The following is a 26,030-nucleotide window of genomic DNA, read 5'->3' on the forward strand; positions in this document are numbered from 1 at the left end:
CACACACAGGCATGCGTGCGCACACACACGTATTACTCATCAGCTATTGAACGGTGAACAATGAAGTTGATACTGTGGTGCAGTGCTATCGACTGAAGTGTTACATCATTGTCGTATCTCTCTCTTCTCCTCTCCTACTCTGTCCTGTCCTCCCTCAGGTTGCGTATCCAGCCCTCCAGCCCTCCGCCAACACATCCCAGCAACCACCTCTTCAGACAGCCCAACCAGAGCCCTCCGCCTGGCTCTGCAGGCATAATTCAAGGGCATGGTTAGTAATGCTACTGCTAAATGTTTCTTGCCTTGCAACTAATGTAGATGTGGTGGCTAGAAACAGATAGATCCATCTTGCACTGATCAAGATCTTCTGACAGATTTATAAATATGTGACCGCCTGGTTAATTCAAAGCTCAGTTTTTGACCGTCCAGTCACATTTTAGCCATTCGTGTATCATTAATGGTTGCATGACAGTTGACTTATTACATTTTTGTTTTTTGAAATGGATACTCTAGCTGGGGTGCTATTCAGGCTCTTAATTACTCACTGGCTTTTTTATCTGCACACTAACACTGACATCTGACGTGCGTTCATTCTTGACATTGTGTTATGAATAATTTACCAGAAGGCATAGTTTATGCAGACTCGGTTAAAGTGTGTTTTCAAGTGTGACCGAGGGCAGCAGGTGAGTAAACATGTCGGCCATCAAGAACACAATAACTTGTGATTATGTTGAGATAACAACTGATTTTATTCACTCGTTGTAGTGTTATCATGAAGTAGGATGTCGGTCAGAACCAAGCCTAACAATGAACTTTAAAAGCAGTTACAGCAATTTAATTGCCACCCATCCAAGCAAGATTGAAGTATGGAAACTTCACAAAGAAAATTGAGCAAGGGTTCATGAATTGATCTATGCAAAACTTGGGACTTGCTCAGGTTCAACTTTCTGTTAAGGAAAACTTAATTGTTCCCTCTAATGCCAGAGCGATGTTGGTGGGTGAAAGAAAATGTGCATGATCTGGGTCTGCAGGTCTTTGAAGTCTTAAAATGCCTTCAATTCAATTTTTTAAATGTTGGGTCTTGAATGTTATTAAATTTCTTAAAAACTAAAAATTCTAAATTTGAATCTGTGAGGCCTTAAAGGGATAGTGCACCCAAAAATGAAAATTCAGCCATTATCTACTCACCCATATGCCGAGGGAGGCTCAGGTGAAGTTTTAGAGTCCTCACATCACTTGCAGAGATCCAAGGGGAGAGGAGGTAGCAACAAAACTCCACCTAATGTAGGCTGACGGCGCCCCAGATTCAAACGTCCAAAAACACATAATTGAAACAACAGAATATCTCCATACTGCTCGTCCGTAGTGATCCAAGTGTCCTGAAGCCCCGACATAAAAAGTTGTTTGGAAAAACATGGTTTACAGAGAGGCAGTTAGAGCTACAGGCTACAATGAGGCTAAAAATAGAATTCAAATGACGTTTTTCCAAACAACTTTGTATGTCGGGGCTTCAGGACACTTGGATCACTACGGACGAGCAGTATGGAGATATTTTGTGGTTTCAATTATGTGTTTTTGGACGTTTGAATCTGGGGCGCCGTAAGCCTCCATTAGGTGGAGTTATGTTGCTACCTACTCTCCCCTTGGATCTCTGCAAGTGATGTGAGGACTCTAAAACTTCACCTGAGCCTCCCTCGGCATATGGGTGAGTAGATAATGGCTGAATTTTCATTTTTGGGTGCACTATCCTTTAATTGCCATCAACATGGGTGGCTTGCTGGTGCAGTGGTTAGCATTGTCGCCTCACAGCCAGAGGGTTCCTGGTTAGAACCCGAGGTGGTGGGTTTGAACCTTGGGGTGGGGGAGCCCTTCTGTGCGGAGTTTGCATGTTCTCCCCGTGTCAGCGTGGGTTTTCTCCAGGTGCTCCAGCTTCCTCCCACAGTCCAAAGACATGCAGGTTAACTGGTGACTCTAAATTGTCCGTAGGTGTGAATGTGAGTGTGAATGGTTGTCTGTCTCTATGTGTCAGCCCTGTGATAGTCTGGTGACCTGTCCAAGGTGTACCCTGCCTCTCACCCAATGTCAGCTGGGATAGGCTCCAGACCCCCCGCAACATCTAACATTATAAGCGCTTACTGAAAATAAATGAATGAATGAATGTATTTAAACATCTTTTCATTTGTTTTATGAAAGTCCACATTTCTGATGTTATAACCATATTCCTACATCAAACCTACCTCTGCATGGGACCATATATACTTTTTACCTTTATACTTACCTGCGTTGCTTGAATATGAAAAGAATGATTTGTCCAAAAGTCTTAATTTATTTTTTAACAATGATCTTAAAAAGGCCTTTCACAATATTACAGTTAAGTGTCTGATACCTGTAGATACGCTGTATGATGATGTCTGCTCTCAGTAAAACTTTGGCCACGGTGTTTGCTCTCATGACTCCTCTCCGCTCCCTAGGAGGTCCGTCACCAGTACAGTACCAGCACGGTACTCCTGCGCTGTATCAAGGCCAGAGTGGCAGCCCGCCTCCCACAGGCATGCCTCGAGTCTCTATACCAACCAATCAACAAGCAACATCTGCTCGCCCCACCGTCCCGTTGGCACAGGGTGTACCTCAGCAACAGCAGGTGACTGCAAAGAGCCAATCAAATGCTCTCTCTGGTGCTTTTGTTAAAATTAAATTCTCTTTGAAGGTGATACTGTGATCAGTAATGAATATTGACCTTGACTGTCTACACAGGTGACCATTCAGGTTCAGGAAGTGGAGCTGGGAGGCGTAGCACAGAGACAGGCAGCCTTTTTGTCCACGCCTGGGCACAGAGTCCTCGGGAAGCAGCTGAGTGCAGACAACGCTGAGACGCACAGGTGACCCCACCCATCCTGTCACCACGTCCCCTGACGGCAGCCAAACCCTCCCAACAATACCAACGGACTCTTTCTGTGTCTTTTTCCATTTGTTTCCATTTTATTTTAGTTTTATTGCACTCATGATCTCGCTAGCCTGAACAGACGCCCTCATGCTATTTGTTGTATTTTTATGTTTTATCATTGTGTGTTTCTCACTGTTTTGTTTGTGTTTTACATTTCTGCCATGTATTTTGAAACGTCAGACAGTAGCACTGTGGCTCAGGCCAGATTTTATGTGTGAGATGACAGAGTTTGAGGACTTTATGTTTTACCTGTAATGAAAATTAATGTAAATCCCTCATGGACTTTGCTGAGATGACATCCTCAACAAATTCTCCACCTCACTTTAGCTGGGTGAGTGCTTGGATTTAAGTGTTTTGGAAGTATATGTAGAGGTCAGTTTAAATAGGACATCAGTCATCCTGTGACCCCCTGAACGGTCCCCTTTAACCAGGACTGCCTTCACTGAGAGAATGTGTAACAATCTTTAAATACACACTGTTCCAAATTCTGTCCTTTGGAAATGTCTTCACACCTCTCAGTGAATACTTGAACCTGGACTTGAGCTGATGTGTTTGCTAGGCTGTCTGTGTGCGGTGATTTAATAAAGGCCTTCTGTAGATTGTTGAAAGCTAAAAGCAAACACATCACTGTTTGCACTGTGTAAGAGCATTGGGTGCACGTTGATGTCAGACAACAGCTAAAAGCTAATGACCATTTGCATGTCCTCCTTGTATCCAGTCGCAGCCTCGGCCGCTTCACATCGGGCTATGACCAGGCTCAGTTCAATCCCCATCTCTTCTCTGGCGACGCCGCTGCCGCCTCCCGTGGCACCTCCGGAGTGGTCGGCTCCTACAGCCCCTACCTGCAGGGCGCCTCCCTCAAAGTCCCTGGTCTGGAGGATTACCAGAGCGGGGCAGTTGGGACCAGCAACTATGGCACCCCCTCTACACTACAGCAGGCCCTGCTCTCCCCGACTCCTTTGGACTACCGCCCCCCACAACATCACGTCACTCCCACCCTGCAGGGCCTCCTGTCCCCCCGCCACTCTTTAACAGGCCACGCCGACCCCAGGCTGCCCCCCCAAGACCTGGCTGCCCTGCTGAAGAGGCAGAGTCCCCGGCCGTGCTCGGCGACTCCCACACCGCCCAGCGGTGCACCCCAAGAGTACGGAGAGATGCTGCTTCTCCGCCAGCTGAGCCAGGGTGAGAGCTTGGAGCCACAGGCACCACAGGGTGCTTCCGGAGGCCAACACTACCACCACCTCCTTCAGATTCGACCCCCAGATGTCCCGCCACAGCAGCTCCCGGCCCAGGCGCCTTGTCCCAGCTTGCCTCACTCGGAGAGCATGGAGGAGGATGAGGTGCCGGCTGGTTACCACCACCCACACGAGGGCCTGCTAGCCAAGGCGGGAGAAGGTCATGAGCTTCTGGGGCCACCCCGAGGAGGCACCCCGCCCTACAACTCCCCTACACACAGGCATGCTGGCTATATAAGGAGCGCTACAGCAACTAGAGGTAAGACTTGTTTTCGCAGCTGTTCTAAAACTGCCTATCAGAATTTATATTCCAGTGTCTGTCGTGTTTACCTTCATCTCTCGGAGCAGTTCATCTAAAACTTTCCACAGTATACAAGTGTCCGTACTGACCTGATCTCTTCTGTCAGAATCTGAGCATGTGGAGTGCAGGCCCCAAGGGCAGGCCATGGAGGTGCCTGATCATAATGGTGTGGGCTATTCGCGAGGTTCCCAGGGTGACGCCTATAGGTCCCGTGGACAGCTACAGCGCCACCACACCATCCAGACCTGTGACGATGCCTATGTGAGCGAAACTTTGCTACTAGTTTCTACTGAACTCACTAAACTATAGTTACGCCTGCAGCATTATAATAAATGAATTAAACTGGGCTTTTCAGTAAACTATAAGGAGGTACCAGGCAAGAAGGATGAATAATCTCACATTTGTGAGCATGTTAATATTGGCTGGGTGTATTTTGGAGACCAGGATGTATCAGCTCATCTTGCTTGCCAGTGCAGTGTTGGAGAGAGCCCGTTTAGAAGGATAACAGCTGAAGGCAGGAAGCAAACGTTTGCATGACTGAGTGACACCAGAAGTCATATTCATTTAGATGTTTTTTGAGGGGGTATTGACACCTGATCATCCAAGCAAAGTTCTGACTCATCATAGCTGCTAATCGTTCTGCATCCTTTTTTTCTGAGCCTGACACTGTTTTCCTCTTTCTGTCCAGGACCAGGCAGAGCCCATGTCGGGGATGAGCCTGTTGGCCGGGAAGGCACTAAGCTCCGCTCGCATGTCGGACATCCTCAGCCAGACGTCACTGACAGGAAGCCAGCAGCTGCACCAGCGGGAAGAGTCAGGTCAGTAGGAAGCGTGGCATTAATCTACCTGAAAAGTCACCTTTATACATGTTTGTCCATGTCAGTAAAGATGTTTTTTTCCTTATGCAGTGTGTGATGTCGAAGGGGAACTCCATGCGGCAGCCTGCTACCCCTCCTCCTGCACCAGTGACATGCTCCTCAGCTACAAGCCCCCTGACCTGCAGTACAGCATGGAGCAGGCTGGGGTCTAGCACAGGTACAAACACACACACACAGAGTAAAGGCTTGGTTATCTTTTATCACATTTAACTGCCAAATATATAATTAGAAATTCAAGGTTTTTCCATATCTATTAGTCCAGCGTGGCCTTAAGCTGTATCACCTCTTTAAATGAGCAGGATAACAGCCAAAATTTGTCCACCAGGTTCCTCATCACCCTTTCAATTTCTTTGTGTAACTCATTTTTATGGAGTTTATATAATAACCACATAGTAAGTTCTTTCACCTTGCCTTTATGTTTTACTTAACATTTATACGTGGCTTCTTACGTGGTCGTCTTGTGGGTGTGTCACTGTCAGTCACGCAGATCCTGTTCCGTCCCACCAAAATCGTTTGCTTCTTCGTCCAAATTGGATTCAGAATGTTGATCAAAATAGGAATTGTCGGAGTCTGAGTCCCATCAACACCTCCACGGCTTACGCACCAGTATATGTTTTTGTCGGCGCTGGCGTTTTCGTGCAGTTTACAAGCCTCTGCATCTCCTTTGCAAACAACATCTTGTGGTTTCCAGCAGATCTTTCTCTTCATTTGTTTTTGGAAACAGCAGTACTGTTCTATTTCACAAGATGTGTAACAGCGCCCCCTATCTTATAACAGTGAAAACATGGAATATTTCGTCAATAGCAGGAAAGCGTTGTGTCATAAGTGCCGTAAAATCTCAGTAATGGAGGAGATAGTGTTGATGTTCACTCCTATCTGACCAGTGACAGTGTCTATGAAAACTATTCCCTCCTTTTGACTTATTCGTGTTTTGTTTTACATCACTGAATCCCAGTCCAGACCATTCGGCATCGACATACATGGAGGAAAAAAAAAAAAAAATGTCAAAATGAAAACAAATTTGTCAACAAATCTTTCTTATATGAGCTTCGGACAGTGAAAACAATCAGGTGCAGACATTGTCAGTTTCTCTTTCACATATGAAGCAGACCACAGGAGGTGGTTTTTGTCAGAAGCATTCTCACCTACTGGAAGTTCTCTGTTGAGTTCAGGTGAAAGGTGGTGCCTGGGTAAGAGTGTGCAGAGGGCAGGACGTGGCGTGGATTATACTGCAGTCACGTAGCAGGTTTATAATTTGGTCTGACAGTTTAATGTTTAAGGTCAGATCTAGCCATTTCGGACATTTGCGTTCTCACGTACAACTCCTTCGGGTAAAGTTAGATAAATTCAGGATTGCAGTGCATGTGTGAATTTATGTATAAATATGACACACTGAATTATCCAGCTTTGAAAAGCTGATTTCAAAAGCCAAGTAGTAAACTGATATTTAGATGTACAAACAGGTAGAGCGGCCTTTTAAAGGTCAACAGTCCAGTCCAGTTCAACTGTTCAATTTAAAGACACCCTGCAGTGAACTTTTCTTTGTCATTTTTGAAACACAAATTAAAAAGATATTTTTTTACTTAGTCTTTAACGTAGAACAATTTATCAAAAATCTTGTGTTTAAAAAGGAGAACAGGTAAGAGTAGTCCCAATATGATTTTTTTTTCTTCTCCTCTGTCCTCTTCTAGGAAGGGTCGTATCCTGTGTACAGTGGTCCATATCAGCCATCCTGAGTTGTGTTGACTTGAGTTGAGCAGCATCACGCCAAACCACCGTTCTCTGCCCAAACGGGGGCACTCTACGTCCATCTGTCTGTCTCCATCTGTCCTTGGGAGGGCAGTCTGCGCAAGAGAGGGGGAGTGTGGGTGTAGATATTAGAGGGGTTGGGTGGGGGGGGGGTGGGGGGGGTTCACAGGTGGGGCCTCTTGATTCAAGGGTCAAAGTGCCAGCATTTTCTGCAGACATCCAGCAATCATCGCCGCAGGTTGTCTCCTCTTTTCACCTCCCATCGTGGGTTCCACTCCTCCCTCTTTTGACTCCACCCCCCTCACCTCCTGCCCCCCCTTCACGCCCACCTAACCCGCCCTGACCCAATCCTCCCCTTTCACCCGTCGTCTTCTATTAACTGTTGGCATACTTCATACGTGCCTCGTCGGCCAACGCATTGATACAGTCGTAGTTTCAAGAACATAGAGTCCAATAACACAAAGATGCATCATACACACTGCTGCCACAAACCCAAAGTATTCACATTAGGTGTGAGTGTGTATGTGTGTGCATGACTGAGAAGAAGAGGTGAGCGGAGGGGGAAAGGTGTCTGTGAGGTTCAGTCTGCTCTCGCTGTCACGCAGCAGATCATTCCGGAGCGGGCTGAAGTCTCGGCAGCCGCGGCCCCTTTTCATCCGGGTGGCGGGTGTTTCGGGTCAGGCTCCGACTGGGCAACAAAAGCGTTCTCTCCAAAGATGGAGCTCAGTGACATCGCACAGGACAAACCAGCTCTCTCATTGTGTGTGCGTGCGTGTGTGTGTGTGTGTGTGTGTGTTGTTGTTTTTTTTCTTGTTCTGGCATTCATTTCTTTTTTTTATTTTCTTTTAAAATTCATTTTTACAGCTAATGTCCATGTAGGCATTACGGTCATTATTGTTACTCTTATTGTTATTACTGTTTTCTGTAAAAGAGGTTTTATTATAATGAATATTATTATTATTATTAAATGAAAAACAGTTCTGTGTTGCAAGGAAGACAACATTGTTCTTTGATTACTTAAGTAATTCTGCACTTTCGGTTCAAGCTATCCTCTCCTCTTTCTCTGTTTCCACCCCTCCTCGCTGCTCCCCGCTCTCTGTCATGCTGTTTTTCTGCTCTTCAACCCCCTCCTCCTCCTCTTCCTCCTCCAGCCCTCACTTTCCCCACCTTGGGTTCCCCCTTCTCTCCACCCTCCTTCCTCCTTTCCCCTGTCAGTGACAGTGTATTGCATTGTGGGTAGTTTTACCAGACATTTGCTCCTTTCCTTGTACAGTGATGCCATGTATAGAACGCTATTGCAATTTCTGTATCAAGTCCTTTTTCTTTTTTGTTACCTTTTTTTGTTTTTAGATGTTATCGGGGAGGCTTTTTTTTATATTGGTATTGTTTCTCATTTGTATTTTTGGATGTCTTTAAAATGTTTTTTCTTTTTTTTTTTTTTTCTTTTTTTTTTTTTTTTTTTCTTTTTTTTTTGTTTTATGAATCTTGAGATTTCTAGCCAAAAGAGGACAGAGAGAAGAGAGACAGTGCTCTCTCTGTGTCGTTAAAAAAGATTGTTCTTATGTGTTTTAATATTATTATATCATGACACTTGAATAAGAGGAGAGTAATTATTTTGTGTTGCTTTTTAAAGTATCATTTCAATCGATGTTGTGACTGTCATTCTTGTTGATGTTGGGCCTGTTTTCTGTTGACGGGGTAGTTGTGGCAGGCTATACAGGGTCAGGCTTTGGGCTTTGTCTGGGGTCGGTTCGGGTGCTACAGAGACTTGACACTCTATTAAAAACAAAACAAAATAAAGACAGAGACAGAAAACGAGGGAATAACTTGTAATATAGCTGACATATCATCCTGAACATCACAAGTGTGGAGACGGACAAACCCACTTCTTTCTCGCTGCCCTACCTATCTGCTGTGATCCTCCCGACATCTTTTACTGCATTGGCTTCTGATCGGACAACGCCTTAGGGACACGGCCCCTCCTCCCGGGCTAACCTTGTTACTATGGCGACCAAGGAGGAAACTACAACTACTATAACCCGACACCCCCTTCTCCCCACTCTTTTTGTTATCTTCAACCAATCTTGTTTCGGCCTTGCTTTGCCCAAGAGATCGGAGGAGGTGACGGCTGCGTTTCATGAACAGTCAGTGGATCTCGTTGTAGTTCGACACACATGGATGCACCTCCAAACCATAAAAGGGAAACATTTCAGGAGGTGACCATAGGAAGGGAAGGAATAGCTTGAGTTGGACTTTCACAGCAGAGGAATACAAAGTTGTGGCCAGAGCGGGGCATGGCGTGCCCACCTTAAACATATCTACCACGGCCTGTGCTCCGAGCTGAGTGGAGCTCAAGCACAGCCAGATGGAGGCTACAGCACACTGGGGACCACAGCAGAAGATTGAACCTCCCCTTTTTCTTTTCAATTTAATTTTATTGTTTGACCTCTATTTATCCTCCCATATACAATACCCCTGAGTCTATATTGGGCCAGCAAAAGACTGTGGCACAAAGAATAAAGCTCCACTTGTATGTATTCATACTGGCCAGATTTCACAAAAACCTGGCTGCACGGTTGACTTTTCGTACGCTATATACAGAACATCGGAGAGCTGCAGATGGTGTCATGCAGCGCCTGTGCTTTCCATTTGCACCGTGTCACTTCCTGTTTACCACCCTTCGCTCCCCTTCAGGGCAGATGGGATAGAGGTTAAATCAAATGTCTCAAGCGAGAGTGTGTACAAATGTTACCAGTGAAGCAGGACGGATTCATGAAATTAACTTTGTCTCTTCCCAAACTGAGTCTCATTAGGCAGAAGAAACTCGTTGCCATCTTGGTTTCCCCTCCAGCTCTCTCCTCTTTCAGATCTGCCCTCCTGTTTCGTTGTTCACATCGAGCCAAGAGTGAGATCTGGAAGAGAGAGAGCGGAGTACTTGGAAGGTATTAAAGAGGAAATCTCTGGAATGGAAGACATTGCATGTTTCTTGTCCCACAGCAGGATGGGAACTCTAAAATTAAGACCAGAGGCTCCACCTTGTCTCATAGTGCGGCCAGAGCTGTTGTTTCAGATCTGTGTTGGGGAGGGAAAGAGCAGAGGCACACAGGAAGGGACGGCCTGCGTGAATGGAAAGCACTGCAGATGACTGAGAGGTTAATGGGGAGGAGAGAGAGCTGCTTCACACACATCTTCTGCCTGATCAGACTGACCCTTCTCCCCCACCTTTTTTTTTTTTTTTTCGGTCTTAACTCTTCCATCTCCTCCTCTTTTCTCTCCACCCCAACCTCCTTGCTCAGCAAGCCAGCTCTGCTCTACTCATGTTTCTTAGGTTCATTTTGTTTTTTACTGGTTCATTTTGTCCTTTATTTTTGTTTTTATGTTCATTTCTGTTGAGTACAAAAATACTAAAGTGCAACAACAATGATTAAAAAGAATATCAACCAAACTGAGATGAATAAATAAATATATATAAATAAAGAAATAATTTAAAAAGGTCATAGCGTGTGTGTTTGTGTTACTTGCTGCAGGCCTGGTTCATCATAAAGCATTGCTTATAGTGTGTTTGTAAAGGTTAGATAGTCTCACAATATCACCTAACAGACCATAAAGGACAATAACAGTGTTCTTGCATGTTTTATTTTAAATGTCTATTTTCCTAAGCATTTTCAGATTTAACATTTTACACCTGTTTTTCCACCTTCCAGGCGGCAATTGATTTAACTCATGTCAGACTGAAATCTATCACAGTTTACATAATGTCTCATTTCACAGCTATTTTCGTTATTGATTAACCTGCCTGTTGTTTTTTTTATTTTTTTATTTATTTGTTTTGCTCTATAAAATGTTGGAAAATTCTCACAATTTCTCAAAGCCCAATCAGACATCTTCAGAAACCTTTTGTCCAACAGTCAAACACCCGAACATCCTCCGTTTACTGTCACATGAGACAAAGAATTGCAGCACATTCTCACAGTTGAGAAGCTGGAACGAAGACATGTAAACAAAATGGTTCCCCATTCACTTCCTGTCATTTAACCAATTGATTAATCGACTTATCGCTCAATCTCTAATGATGATGCCGTTTTAAGTGCACGTGATTTGCAAAATGACCACTGGACAGAGTAGGACTTCTGTCATTGTAGCCTGAGTCAACCCCTTTGTGGGGGTCCCTAAAAAGAAATTAATATGTGAAAACTCAATTCCCATTATATTATTTATCATAGGCAATTACAGCTATACAGTATACAATAAATGAAAACTACAACTGTCTACAGAAATGACAGAAATGACTGGCACTAAATCACTCATATTTAAATTCTAAAAAGTGAAAGTGATGAAGTAGTGCAGTGTTTGACATTGAATCTACCCACAGGAGTCTAGCAAGGGCTTCTGCTGAGGTACGGCAACACCACTTGGACAAACTACACGCAGAACTTAAGTACATCATAATAGGCCTACAAGAACCAGCAGTGCCAAGAAAGGCAATTTGTTAAGCTTATTTATGACTATACTTAAATTTGCTAATGATTATTACAGACAGTGGTGCATGGCTGGCTGTCACAGCATAGCAAAGAAAAAAAATTACATATCGATATGTCCTCCTGAGACCCAGTGTCCTCATATGAGGACATTCTGCTTCACTGAGACCTGTTGTCCTCGTTCATGGACACTTCTCTGTGCCATCTAGTGGTAGTAAGAGCAAAATACAATGGTTCATGTAAAGACAAGATGGCAGCCATCTCTGCCAAGTCTACAGCCGATCCAGACACAAAAGTGGACACGATACAAAACCTGATCAAATTTGATGGTTTAAACTTTTTGATTTTTGATTAATGACATCTGTAGTTTGATATGGTGTACAGATTAAACCAATTTAAATAACACTAACAAGCTAGGACCTGTTAATTAGGAGGTACTTGTTTGAGGACTGTCTCGTTTGAGGACATTGGGACTTTGGGGTCTCAGGAGAATATACATATATATATGTATGTATGTATACATTTACTGTGCTGGTGAGACTGAGAAGAATTAAATAAAATTCTAACGGCATTTCACAATTAATATAAATTATGTTTTAATTTATTAAAAGCATAATTTAAACATTGTTGGCTGGGATCCCTGAGATTTGTGACAAAGATACTGACTGGAACATTTTACAGTTAAAAAAATCAACTTGTCAGTGCCCTCTAGTGGACAAACTATATGATAGGGGGGATATTCTGAATTACGCAAACCTACTCAAGCATTTCTGTACAGCAATATCTTGTCACTTATTGACTGACATATACGCTAATATCAATATATTTGCAATAAGCTAATATCGGCTGATATCTCATAGCCGATTTGTCATCTCGTTCTGTCACAATGTGACGCTTTTTATTTCACAACACAGTTCCCCTCATGTCTGACAGAGAACTGACGGAAGGTACTTCTAAATCTTTTGGAGACACAAATGATTTTCACATTTCCTCTCACCGCAGTTTTTTTAATAGTGTACAAAAAATAAATGAAAACCAGTGGCTAAAAAATTGAAATTGTCCTTTACACATAGATATGTATCCTACTGAGACCCCTAAATCCCAATGTCCTCAAACAAGATTATTCCAAAGTCCAATGTCCTCAATCAAGTAGCCTACTTCCTAATTAACAGGTCTTAGCTTGCTACTGTTGCTAGAATTAGTCAGATTTTTACACCATATCAAACTACAAGTATAACTAATCATAAATAAACAAGTTTCAACCATAAAATCTGATCAGGTTTTGGACCTTGTCCACTTTTGTGTCACGATCAGCTGCAGATTGACTTGGCAGAGATGGCTGCCATCTTGTTTTCACATGGATTAGTGTCTTGTGCTCTTACTACCACTAGATGGCACAAAGAAGCGTCCATGAATGAGGACAACAGGTCTAAGTTACGCAGAATGTCCTCATATGAGGACACAGGGTCTCACGAGGACATCAAATTTGTTAAATGTGTATGTTATATGTTTGCGGGACTCTTTGCTCCTCAGTGTGTGCATTATTTAAGCAACTACTTAGACTGTCATCCATTGAATCATTGTGTAAGGTGAGTGAGTTTCCTTTGCTATATGCAGCAGGAGTCACCTGTTTGTGTCTCGCACCAACCAGTCCTGTCAGGGGAATGTTATCTTCTCTGTTTCCATCCAGTGATGCAATATGTCTTGAATATGTAGCTCGTTTCATCAGTCAGGAAGCCTAGATATTCCCCAACCTTCTGTTGACCTTGCTGCACAAATGATTGAAGTCACAGGAAAAAGGATATCCACTCTTTGCTCGATGCATTGTCTTTAGGCCTTCTCATCAAAATCTGTTTTCCAAGCAGAGAGGAACTTTAGGACGGGAGTTTCCTCGGGGGGGAACAGCAGACCCCAAACAAAAACAATCACTTTTTTTTTTTTTTTTTTTTTTGTTACGAGGGAAGGGGAGAAAAAAATGACACTATTTCCTTATTTATTCTATTAAAGTCCCATTGAGACTGAAAATCTCTTTTCCAAGAGAGACCTGGCCAAGGTAGCAGCCAATCAGAACACATTAAAATGCAACAAATACAACATATATCATACTAAAACCAACAATAAAACAACAACTATTCAAAGGTAGTGGCCTCTCAAGACAAGGAGTTTGGCATTAGCAAAGGACATATACCTCTTCTATGAGCCTGTTTCTTTTGGCTGCAGTGCTCTGCATGCTGCTGCTCAGGTCTGTACAGCTGCACTGCAGAGGCTTTTCAGTCTGAAGTAATGGAGCTCAGGCACAGCGAGCCATGTAGAGTGTCTGTGTCTGTGTATCAGGGTTTACTTTAACATGCCTGATGACAGGCAGGATGGATGGATGACAGACAGAGAGGTGTTGATCCCTCTGAATTGACAGTTTGCGCTCCTCCATCCACCACAGGTCCATGTCATGGATCGTTAAAGATTGATGTTTTGGACAGAGCTCTGTCTCTTGTCTTGTAGCCTTTATATCCTCCTCTCCTCTCCTCTTCTCTCCTGTCCTCTCCCACACTGGCTCTTTTTTCTTCCCTCACGACTCTGTGCCCACTCTCCCTTCTCTCTATCTCTCTGCATCCTCTGCTCCTTTCCCTTTCTCCCTGCCTTCACTCTCTCCTCTCTCTGTCTTTCTCTCCATCTCCTCAGCTGCCTGCTCCCTTTCTTTCTCTCCCTCATCCCCTCCTCCCTTCCCACTCTCTCCTTCTCAGAGTGGCGGCAGCATAACTGCCTGCGTCAGCCAGCCCTGCCAGCCCCTGCCAGCTAGTGAACGCTGCTACTGGAGCTGCTGTACCCTGCAGAGAGCCGTGTGTGTGTGTACGTGTATGTGTGTGTAAGTGTATGAGTGTACGCAGATGGGAAAGCAACTGAGTCAGGGAGGGCTGCCTCTCATCTCTCCGCTTGTTATCACCATCCTTCACTCTCCCTCCTCTCCTCCTCCGCTGCCATGGAGCTCCAGCAGGCTGAATCACAACAGCGTCTGCAGAAAGGGCTGAGGTAATACTGTGTGTGTGTGTGTGTGTGTGTATGTGTGAGTGTGTGTGTGTTGTAAAGGGCATTATTTTGTGTATTTAACTGCACACATCTGCACTGAAATGCCTGCATGCAGCCTCAGAAAGTGGAGTGTGTGTGGAGTAGACCTTCAGTGTAATGTATAGCCCCTTGCTCTTATTGTCAGTGCAATCCCAGCATCCTCGACCCGAAGGCGAAGAGCTGTAACACCTTCTGTCATGTGCGCAGGAATGTTCTTGGTCGTCTCCATACGTGTGGGATTATGAGTGTTTCCTTGATGGCTCAGTTCCTGCTTTCGTCCGAGGTGCTCACACATATCACGTGATCCAGATTGCAAGCAAGCACCAGACATTACTCATTCCCTGCACTCACCGTACAGTGTCCGTGTGCACAATCACCATCGATCCAAGCAGGCCTGTGAATGTTTTGTTGTGATGGGGTAGGTCTGCAAATCAAAGCTGGACCAGCAGGGATTATTATTGTTTGTTTGTGACATGTCCTGTGTGCTGTTCTTTGTCGTCATTGCATTGAAAGCTTCATTCCAGTGGCTCTGTGTGCTTCTTTAGGTCTGCACCTTGCAAGAATCTATGTGTCTTTAAAGGGTGAATTCACTAGAAACCAAAACCTTAATCCTCATGTTCTAGGGATGGGAATCACCAGAGGTCTCACGATATGATATTATTGCGATATGCTGAGTATTTCGATACAATATATTGCGATTTATTACCTTTTTTCCCAACTGCTTATTATTTCCCCAAAGGAAAACTTTGCAAACATCAGTTTTACCTCAGAAGATAAAGTTTTCAGTCTGTTCTTCCGACTTCAATCATTTTTATTGCGGCAAAATGTGATGCAAAGCAAACAGACTGACCAACACCGTCATAAAACCTGTCAGAAATGCTGCATACACCTGACAAACTGAACTGTGGGCAGATTAAACACGTGAGTCAAACACCTCACATGCAGGTATCCTGCTAACTGAATGGCAACACCCATGTTAGAAGTGTTGTCTGTTACATTCTTGTGCTGCATTTTGTAGGACGTCTACAGTGTTTGCTCCGGTGCGACTTTTGTGCACTGCTCTAGTTTAGAGAACGTGAGACAGCAGTCTCCAATCCTCTGTCAGATAATGTGCCAGTATAGTCACATATGAATCCACTGACCTTGAAGTCAAGGCGTCACAGGTTAACACCACCCTTCCTGCTGTACTCAAAGATTCCTCAACTTTATGCCCTCTTCTTTGTAGAGCTTGGGTGCGGCTGTGCCGGTGGAGTCGCATGCTGACGGAGTGTTTTTAGCATGTAACAAAGCCTTCGTTTCAACAGCACTGTATAGATACAGTCGGCAATGACGGGAACGCCCACAAACGTCACATCCGGTTAGAGTCGAGGGGGAAAACAAACCGGTCTCTGCCATTAGCCACAATGCCGAAGAGTTGCTGTGTGCCCTTTTGCACTGCAAATAAACAAAAAAATCACCAATTAAAGTTTTACATTTTACCAAATAATAAAACGGAACCACAAAGGAGGATAAAATGGCTTCAAGCTATCAGAAGAGAGCTTTTAGTTTTGCACAGAAACAGGCAATAGAAATGTCCTTCAGAGGGCTATATTTTATTTTATACTTGGAGTACATTTCAGAGCCAGCTCTTTTTTTTTTTTTTACATATACCGTACTCAGTAAAGAACTTTAATCAGTACTTCTACTTTTACCAGACTTTTGTACACAAGTATCTGTACTTCTACTTAGGTACTGAATGTGTACTTTTGTACGTGTTGCGAGGAAATCTACACAAATTACAAATGTAGTACAAAGTTCACTAGCGTTTAAACAATTAATCTAATATTCCTGATACCCCTGACATAGTCTACGATTGTTTGGAAATGGTTAACATTACATTAAACTTACCTGAAATGAAGTGCTGACTGCAGACATACATGTTTTGTTGTTGGGTCCCATAATCTGCCAAACTCGTCCTCTCTTCTGATAGCTTGAAGCCATTTTGTCCTCCTTTGTGGTTCCGTTTTATTATTTGGTAAAATGTAAAACTTTAATTGGTGATTTTTTTTGTTTATTTGCAGTGCAAAAGGGCACACAGCAACTCTTCGGCATTGTGGCTAATGGCAGAGACCAGTTTGTTTTCCCCCTCGGCTCTAACCGGATGTGACATTTGTGGGCGTTCCCGTCATTGCCGACTGTATCTATGGACCCCGATCTTTGCACATCAAGTCAGTGATGGACTGTGTTATTTTATCACCTCTCTCACAGTGGGATGATAGTTTTGTCGAGCTAAGTGTGTCCAGTCTTGGTTGATTTTTTGGCAGAGCATATTAAGCATTATCTTAGCTTAGCTTAGCAACTAACGCGATGTCTGGGTGGTGGAGTGAGAGGTTTGTGGTTTTCCTGGAGCATTTTATTCTCATATGACACCGTTTGCAAATCGCATGTGTCATATCCAAGTCCTCCTTTCCTTGCGTGTTCAAAAAATACAAAATAAGTCCAGACGCTTGATTTAAACGCCGACGGCACATTTCTGACTTCTTTCTCTGGTGTCTCAATCTTTGTTTTGATGAACTTCCTGCCAAAAGCTGCTGACTGAGACCTCTGCTGACCTCAGCACCATCTAGTGGACTGAAAAAGCAACTGACTTTATTATTCCAGTAGCAAAAGTTGTATTAAAATGTGTATCTGCAAAAATTCATTATGTATATAATAAAAGATCGATACTTGGCATCCGTGTATTGATACAATATCGCCATGCAAAATATCGCGATACTATGCTGTATCGATTTTTCCCCCACCGCTATCATGTACCCCGAGTGGATCTGAGCCATGTAGATAGTTTTGGTTTTATGTATTGAGATATTAATTTCTGAGATTTCTGCTGGTGGCTCCCTTCATATTAATCCACATAACCCATCACGGACATGTAATTATCTACATTATTTCTTCTTCCAAGCAGGTAGTTGTGTGTGCGCGGTGCTCCATTGGGCCAGTATGAAGTGTGTGTGTCTGAGAAGGTGGGCGTCGGGCTCTGCTGTCGTGTTCCTTCACACACTGGCCTTATCCTGGTCAGGTAAGGCACACTGCAACTGTAACCTACATGACCTGCTCCACTTGCTTCATTGGAATTCAACCAAAAATTACCTCAAGGTTATTGTGCTGCATCTGTTTTAATGGTTACAAGTACCAGCCAATCAAAGCACAGTGGGGTGGGATTAGGCGAAACACTCTTGGGAAAATAAAAATGCATGTTGCTCGCACAGTCCTATCACATCCACATTAATCCTGTACTTACAGGTGCAATTGAGCCCGCCCCCAAAATTGATGGAAGGCACCGGAAGGCTGTGACGCTGCAGGAGAACAAGACACACTGGTTCAACTGCCAATCAGACGGCTGGGATCCCCGTGCCCCTCCCTTGCTAACGTGGTACCTGAACGGGGAGCGGCAGAGAGAGCCTCCACCCAGCCGGGGGCGCCTGGTGATGCCGTCGCATGAAGATTCTGAGGTCATGAGACCAAGAACCCATCGCAACAGCACCTTCTCTTTGCGGGCCAGGAAGTGGGACAGGGAGCTGGTGTGTGTCGCGTCAAACCCCAGGACAGGGGAGAGCTACAACGCCACGGTCTCACTCAATGTCCAGTGTGAGTCTTTGTGAAATGTTTCAGGGTTATAACTGGACCCAGCTGTTTTCTGTTGATACAATGAATAATGTCGTTCCTCTCCTCCCAGTTCAGCCAGAGATCCTCAGGCTGAGCGCACAATACACTGAGACCTCAGACCCTGGTCTCTCCCTGGTCCTCTTCGCCATGGTGCGCTCCAACCCACCTGCCACCATCACCTTCGTGGACCCGTCTGGCCAGCTGGTGGCCAACACCTCTGACTTCCTCATCCTGGATTCGCGAAGCTACCCCTGGCTGACCAATCACACGCTGAAGGTCACGCTCAGTAACCTATCAGGGAATATCTCGCTGAATGTCAGCAACAGTGTGGGGACGGTGCAGAGCAACCTCACGCTGGCAGGTCAGTGATGGTAAAATGCAAAGGGAAACCAAGAAGGACTATCTTATGCTAAGCTAACAGTTTCCTAGCTAGCCTCATATTTACCGTACTCTTCTGCGACACTGCTTCCTCATATAAGGGGATGACATTTTGAGTTTGCTACACGTTATTCTTCATTTTGCTTAACTTAGACTTATTGCCCTCGTTAATGGACACTTTTTTGTGCCATCTAGTGGTAGCAAAAGCACTGATACACTCATCCAAGTAAAAACAAGATGGCAGCCATCTCTGCCAAGTCAGTTTGCAGCCGATCCTGACACAAAAGTGGACAAGATCCAAAACCTGATCAAATTATTTCCTTGACAGTTGTTTATTTATATTTTATAACGTTTGTAATTTGATATGGTATGCAGATTAGGCCAGTTTTGGCAACGCTAACAAGCTACGGCACTGTTAATTAGGAAGTACTTATTTGAGGCCATTGGGACTATGTTGTATTATCACAGTGTTTCACACAGGCTTATTTGGTGTGACAGCCCTACAGACACAAAGGAAATCCCTAGCTTGGAATACAGCAAGGAAAATTCATACAGACTTACAAAACAACAAAACACAAGGCTTTTAAATATGTTGCATTATTGGCAATTTCGCTTTTGCACAGTGTTATTCAGACATTAAAATGAACAGTTTTGAACAGCCGAAGACTTGAACATGGACGTCTAACCCATGGTATTAGTATTACGAAACACTGAACAAATGTTGCATTATTTGCAGTTTTGTTTTTGCATAACAATCTAGCTGGCACTGGACATCAATATGAAGTCAGAAAGAAGTTGGGCTTTTACATTGGACGGACATTAAATTTTATTTGGAATGAAAATCAAGGGAGTTCAAATATCACAGGGTCTTGTTCACGAGTGAGGGTAGAATGAAGAGTAAGATGGATTGGCGGTTTGGTGCGATGCAAGCGCTGCGCCGGATCGTCATGGTGAAGAGGGAGCTGAGCCAGAAGTTGAAGCTTTCGATTTACTGGTCCATCTACATCCCAACCCTCACCTATGGTCATGAGCTCTGGGTAGTGACTGAAAGAACAAGATTGCAGATACAAGTGGCCGAAATGAGTTTCCTCCGTGGAGTGGCTGGGCTCAGCCTTGGAGATAGGGTAAGGAGGTCAGACATCCAGAGGGAGCTCGGAGTAGAGCCGCTGCTCCTTCGTGTCGAAAGGGGTCAGTTGAGGTGATTCAGGCATCTGATCAGGATGCCTCCTGGGCGCCTCCCGTTAGAGGTGTTATGGGCACGTCCCGCTGGTAGGAGGCCCCGGGGCAGACGTAGAACACGCTGGAGGGATTACATATCTCATCTGGCCTGGGAACGCCTTGGGGTCCCCCAGGAGGAGCTGGAAAGCATTGCTGGTGAGAGGGACGTCTGGAGTGCTTTGCTTGGCCTGCTGCTCCCGTGACCTGGCCCCGGATAAGCGGATGAAAATGGATGCGATGTTGACGATATTTTACATATTTAACTATGTCAGAATTTTATATTTTGTGGACGTTAACATTATGTTAGTTTTTCATATGTTGGGTTTTGTTCTCTAGACTTTAGGACTAAAGGTCGTTATTCTGCGTCAGTTTGTTGGCATGAGATTTTGGTTACTACACAACGCAACTTAAAACCAACAAATTAACAACGTCATCTGTCATCAGTACTCTACGTCAAACTGCGTTGGTATTAGAGGTTGTCCTTTCATTGAATTTTGGTCACCTGACATCACAACCTAAATTCAATCAATTATCAACGTTTAATGATGCTGGCGGCCAGCTGGGAATGTTCAGGCATTGAAATAAACTGTTTTGTATTTTATTACACACTTGTGACTATTAAAAATAAACCCACCATCCCCATGTCATGACCACATTTTTTCCAATACAACTCACTGTTCAAAGCTTAGTTTTGGATACTTATCAGGTCCTAAAATAGCTAAGAGAAATTAAAAATGCATACCAAACAAAAGCTCGGGTCTCAGGAGGATACATAGAGTGGTATCACTTCTTATCTAACTCTCCAGGGGCCAATAAGCATAACTCCCAAAATGTCAGACTATTACTTTAACCCTCTTTATCTCCTTCTCTCTCCAGAGTTCCTGCAGTCCCGTGTGGAGGTGCCCATGCTGGGAATAGTGACCGGGGGAGCCATGGCCTTTATGGCCCTCCTCATCCTCAGTCTGATTGTTCTCTGCCTCATGCAAAAAAACAAGACCAAGTCATTTGGTGAGACAAGAGTGTGTTTGTGTCTGTGGCGAACAAGTCAGCTGGAAAATCTGTGACTGTACCATTGTGCATTGTAGTGAATGATACTTATTGGGCAGGATAATACATCTCCTTGTGTTATGTTACAGATGAGCCAGTGGAGATTCTGATGACCAAGAAAAGGTAAATAAAGTAATCATGGACATCTCAATAAATCCAAATGGAAAGCAAGTAAACCAAGCCAACAAGAGCGGTGGAAATCCAACCTTTTTTAGATAATCACATACATCAACTTTTGCTGTGAAAGTGTTTTAAAAATTATAATTCAAATTAATTTTGACAGATGTGTCGTAGTCGAGCTGCTGGATTTTGGACAGAGTTGTCCCCCTGTCCTCTACCACCCAAACTGGTCTGCAGTCCATTTTGCAAGGGAGTTAGTTAGTCGGTCACAGGTAGAGTTACTCAGTCTGCGTCTGAACGCCTGGCCAAGTGTGGCTGACGAGGCTGGCTGCTAGCGCTAGCATCAGAGCAGAGGCTGTGCTAGCTCAGACTTCTGGGTTCGCTGCTAAATGCTTTGTGTTGAGGTGCTATTTCAGGCTTGAAGTACTCAGATGGTACAAAAATTCCTTACTGCAGAAAACAGTGCTCCTATCAACACTTCCATCTGGGCCTTTTTTAAAATGTAAATGTCATTTTGGCCTTCAAAGACCGTGTCAAAGGGCACCACGGAACACGATTTATCAGCGTTTGTAGCGTCCTGTCAGCTGATGTCATTTACATACACTATGAAACATATGAACAGGAAATACAAAGGGACCCATTTAAAATGTTTACCTTTCAGTTTGAAATGGTCTGTATACCATAGCTGTGACATCACAACTTCATAAAAGTCCTGACGGCTTGTTTAAAGTCACAGTTCCTAAATACGGACGGTGTGCATTTCTCTGTGGATTGAGTATTGTGATACTTTTTACAGTGTTTATATAGCACCTATACCTGCTTTATATATAAAAAAAGACATTAATATATGGGACCTTTAATGTTGACAATAATTAATTGAGTGTTAATGTTTGCTTTTTTAACAAATGAACACTGACAATCCCCTTTTATGATCCATACAACCACCTTCCTTTCACCGACCCCGCACTGACGCTGTATCACACACCTATCTTATACTTTCAGCATCATTAGCGGATTGGAAGCAAAACACTGATGAAAGCATTTTTGTGCTCTTATGAATATTTGATGTCCATCCTGCTGACCAATAACGCGTCTAATCCAAGTTGGATATCTCTCCTCCATATTTCCTGCACAGCGAGTCAGCCAATCTGAAGATAGAGAAAGCTGATAAGACGTACATCCCCAGAGAGAACATGTCTCTGCCTTCCAACATGCAGCTCAACGACCTCAACACTCTGAGAAAAGGTACGAATTTAAGATGTTTAAAAGGACAAATCACCCTCATCTTGTACACAGATGGGTGGAGCTGTGCAGGAGGGGCAGATGTTGGCTGAGTGCCATTTAGACTAAAATTTTAGTATCTGCAGTATATAAAATAAATATGTATGGACTGTATGTGACACTGACATTTAGAAATAGAGTTTTCAACCCGTGAACACAATTAGTGAACTTGTGAACTCATTAGATGTTATACCATGTTTTGCTGAGTTAAATTTATGGGTGACAAGATGGCCAGATTTGAAGCTCAATTAAAACAGTCAATAAACATCAGATATTTAATTTGTTTTCACGATTGATGCTCAGTGCTGAAAGGTTGGCAAAGTTGAACCTATTACTATAGGGGGTCTTGCATGCTGAAATCTGAAGTGAACGACAACACTAAAGTTTCTGACACATTTCTATTTTGGTGTAAAATGCCATCAGTTGTTGCCCAAGTTCTTGTGACAAGCAGGCATATTATTCATCCCCAAGTTTCCTACAGGACTTGAATGCAGCTATAAATGGCCATTCAGACACAATTCACTGTGTTTCAGTTGTTTGTGGTAATGTTTTTTGCCCCCTGCCTTCCTAGAGGGATATTCCAGCTATGCTTGTCATAATGCACAACTTTTATTCACTATAGTGAAGTATAGAAGAATACCGTAGAAATATGATAATAGTAATAATAAACTTTATTCATATAGCACCTTTCAAAACACAGTTACAAAGTGTTTACAAAACCAAATAAAAGACAAAGCAAATAAGCTGTGTAAAGCAAAAAAGCAATAAAAACTGAATACACATAACAGAGTAAAACACACAATAATGAAGCCGTTAAAATCACAGAAAGGCAGTTTAAACAAGAGGGTTTTCAGAAGTGATTTAAAAGATGAATAATAAATAAACTGCAGTGTGAAAGTAGATGGATCTTTCTTCTCAGAGCTGAACAGCTTTTACTTAACTTCTCCTGCTTTCTATAGATGTCTGCATGTACCAGCATGGCCCTCTTTTATATGCTTTTGTATTTCTTCTCCTTTTTAAAATGATTTTATTATTATTTTTACGTTTTTTAAATTTATTTATATTTTTTATTATTTTGTATTTTATTTTTATTTGTATTTATATATTTTTTATTTATTTAGTTTATCATTATTTTTATTTTTATTTTATTTTATTTTTATATATTTTTATTTATTTTCTTCTTATTATTTTTATATGATTTATTTATATTTTTTATTATTTTGTATTTTATTTTTATTTGTATTTATTTATTTATTTATTTATTTATTCATTTATTTATGTATTTTATTATTCTGTGTATAGTTGTGTTTTTTGTACATTTGTATATGTTCTGCAGTCATACATTGGTGTTTGAGGATGTTGTGATTAGTCCAGTACTCACTGAACAGGTGATAGCGGTTTGGTCGTCAGACCGTTGCTCCTCAGAGTTGATCTCATCTAATTAGTGGCAGCAGCTGACTGATTCATCACACCTGGTGGTAATCTGTCTGTGTCTTTATCTGTTCTGTGAAGCACTCATGTCAGTAGCACTGATGATAGTCAAGGACTGAAACGTTTGCTGCTGTTTCAATTAACTTTTTATTATTTTTTTGCATTTTGAGCTCCCTTCTTTATGCATGGATGCTCTAAATTGATATTTTTTTGCACTGATCTCAGCCTGTGAACCTTTTTTGTGGCTTTCTACCCCAGTTGTATTGGTGTGTGGGTATCTCCTCTGTTAAAATAACACAAATCAAAGCCATACTAATAATTAGTAAACACTATTAAGTATCATTTCATGGTTTATTAACAGTAAAATAACTTAAGTTTAATTAACTATCAATTTTCAATTAAATCTTATCATCTGTCTTGCAGCAGCAGAGGTGAAGTGTATTTCCCAAAACATTATCCAAACATCTCTTTTGCATTCTGCTGTGTCCTCCATCCCTCTTGCATCACTTCTCGTAGCTCGAGAGGCTGCCCAGCAGAACAGTGTGGGAGAGAAGAAGAAAGAGGAAGAGGAGGAGGAAGATCTGTCTTTAGCCTACGCCGCCAGAGGTCAGGCAAACACACTCTGATCCTGTTAGATTTTTCATTATTTATATTTCAGATTCAGCGTGGAGGAACAGCAGTGAGGTTCTTTTATTTCATTTTTTATGTTCCCTCTGAATCCCTTCTGATGTTTCCCAGGTTTTGCCAGATATCCGATGGTCGGCTACATCTATAAGGTGAACAGCACAAGCAGCGAGGAGATCTGGCTCTGACTGACCTCAAAGTTACACACAAACACACTGTACATGCATGCATGACTACGTCCAACAGTGCAGCTGTCCAAGAGGAAACCCAGAGCAACTGCCAGTCAGTCATTCAACCAATCATCAGTCACCTTCAAGCTGGACCAGTATGACCAGATCCCAGTAACTGTCCTGTGTCTATCTGGGACGCATACAATATCGACACCGTTTCTCAAGTTCCTCCAGAAACTTGAATCTCTCTTCACAAAACTGTCAATGTTTGTCTCTCTGAGTCAAGTGCTCCGGTCTATGCACCCCTGACGTGTTGTCTCAATGATGCAAAGTACAAACTCAACATATAAACGCTCATATTCTGTGTGTTTTGACATGAAAGCCTCCTGTAACCACTTGCTCATGATGTCCTCCTCCCCTGTTGCATTACTGGAATGCATTAATTGTTCTATGCTAACACCAGAATGTCTAAGATTACGTACTGTACGTGAGATTTTAACCTTTTGACCAGTAATATCCAAATAAGATGGTGCATAATTATGGAGTGCGTATTTGTATATGGACATGTAACATGTCATGTATGTATATTTGTATGCATATGTATATGTGTATAAAAGAGGATGTCTAATAAAGATGATATTGGAGTTGTATGAGGTGAACATGGGGCTTGCTGTGGCTTTATTGGTGCCCACCAGGGGGTGCTGTAAGGTGCTTTATAAAACATGGAGGACTTTTTGTTGGTTATGAGGTGAGGTGTGTTTTTGACAGTGATGAGTGTGTGATGGTAAATAAAAAAAATTACAGTAGCAGGTGCAAGAGACACACTGCATGTCTTTATGTTTGACACAGAGTGTGTGTGTGTGTGTGTGTGTGTGTGTGTGTGTGTGCGCCAGGTGTTAGCTCTAGGTCACAGGTTTTGTGGCTTTTCTTCAGACAGGAAGTTGTGTCGTGGGAGCATCTCTTTGCTCTTTCTCTGCAGCTTCATCTGCGCCGAGCGGGGAATGTAGTCTGTCACACACAGCGGGACGAACACAGACAACACACAGGGAATTAAAATATTAATCTGAACACACATGGTTGTGTTTGTGTCGTTTGTTTAACCAGATGGAGCTGCTGCACGTGTCTCCAAAAGCAACCAAACAGCAAGCAGCAGCCAGAGTGATCACACTGATCAGTCGTTTCGGCTGATACATGGCTGGTAGTGACTTTGTTTCTGAAGTCAATATGAGGATTTCTCTTTACAGACTGCTGCTCGTGTCTTTCGGAAAATGTGGCAGCTGCTTTGAAAAAATGAGTCATGGCATTATGGTTAAAATTGACTGTGGAATTTATCACAAGTTTACACAGTTGCGGTGCATTTGAACTCCTCGGAACATAACTACCAGTAATATAAGGCTCTAGTCAGTGGTTGAACAGAGAACAAATTAACAATGAACTATGTACTCTATTACATAACAGTAGTATGATTGAAATC

At 43.0% G+C, this 26,030-nt stretch overlaps 2 protein-coding genes across 4 annotated transcripts in view; both read left to right on the forward strand.

Annotated features, from left to right (window-relative positions):
- sik3 (SIK family kinase 3) overlaps positions 1–10,604 on the forward strand; it is a 45,641-nt gene extending 35,037 nt beyond the window's left edge. For both annotated transcript variants that reach the window (XM_050060110.1, XM_050060119.1), the window contains 8 exons: positions 159–268; positions 2,469–2,638; positions 2,752–2,876; positions 3,660–4,435; positions 4,584–4,738; positions 5,166–5,295; positions 5,386–5,512; positions 7,047–10,604. In XM_050060110.1, coding sequence (XP_049916067.1) covers positions 159–268; positions 2,469–2,638; positions 2,752–2,876; positions 3,660–4,435; positions 4,584–4,738; positions 5,166–5,295; positions 5,386–5,507 — 1,588 coding nt within the window. In that variant the 3' untranslated portion in view covers positions 5,508–5,512; positions 7,047–10,604. The remainder of the gene's footprint in view (positions 1–158; positions 269–2,468; positions 2,639–2,751; positions 2,877–3,659; positions 4,436–4,583; positions 4,739–5,165; positions 5,296–5,385; positions 5,513–7,046) is intronic.
- Positions 10,605–14,433: 3,829 nt separating this feature from the next.
- On the forward strand, positions 14,434–25,195 carry LOC126405809 (transmembrane protein 25). Of its 2 annotated transcripts, none has more exons than XM_050069760.1 (9): positions 14,434–14,609; positions 17,584–17,700; positions 17,925–18,269; positions 18,358–18,648; positions 20,760–20,891; positions 21,020–21,053; positions 22,186–22,295; positions 24,279–24,368; positions 24,501–25,195. In XM_050069760.1, the coding sequence occupies exons 2-9, from the start codon at positions 17,622–17,624 to the stop codon at positions 24,572–24,574; spliced, it is 1,155 nt and encodes a 384-aa protein (XP_049925717.1). In that variant the 5' UTR covers positions 14,434–14,609; positions 17,584–17,621; the 3' UTR covers positions 24,575–25,195. The 2 variants fall into 2 exon arrangements, with proteins under 2 accessions (XP_049925717.1, XP_049925710.1); XM_050069753.1 differs by having other exon boundaries at positions 17,587–17,700.
- Positions 25,196–26,030: the final 835 nt, after the last annotated feature.

This window comes from Epinephelus moara, chromosome 2 (genome assembly GCF_006386435.1).
Source record: "Epinephelus moara isolate mb chromosome 2, YSFRI_EMoa_1.0, whole genome shotgun sequence".
Taxonomy (NCBI): Eukaryota; Metazoa; Chordata; class Actinopteri; order Perciformes; family Serranidae; genus Epinephelus; species Epinephelus moara.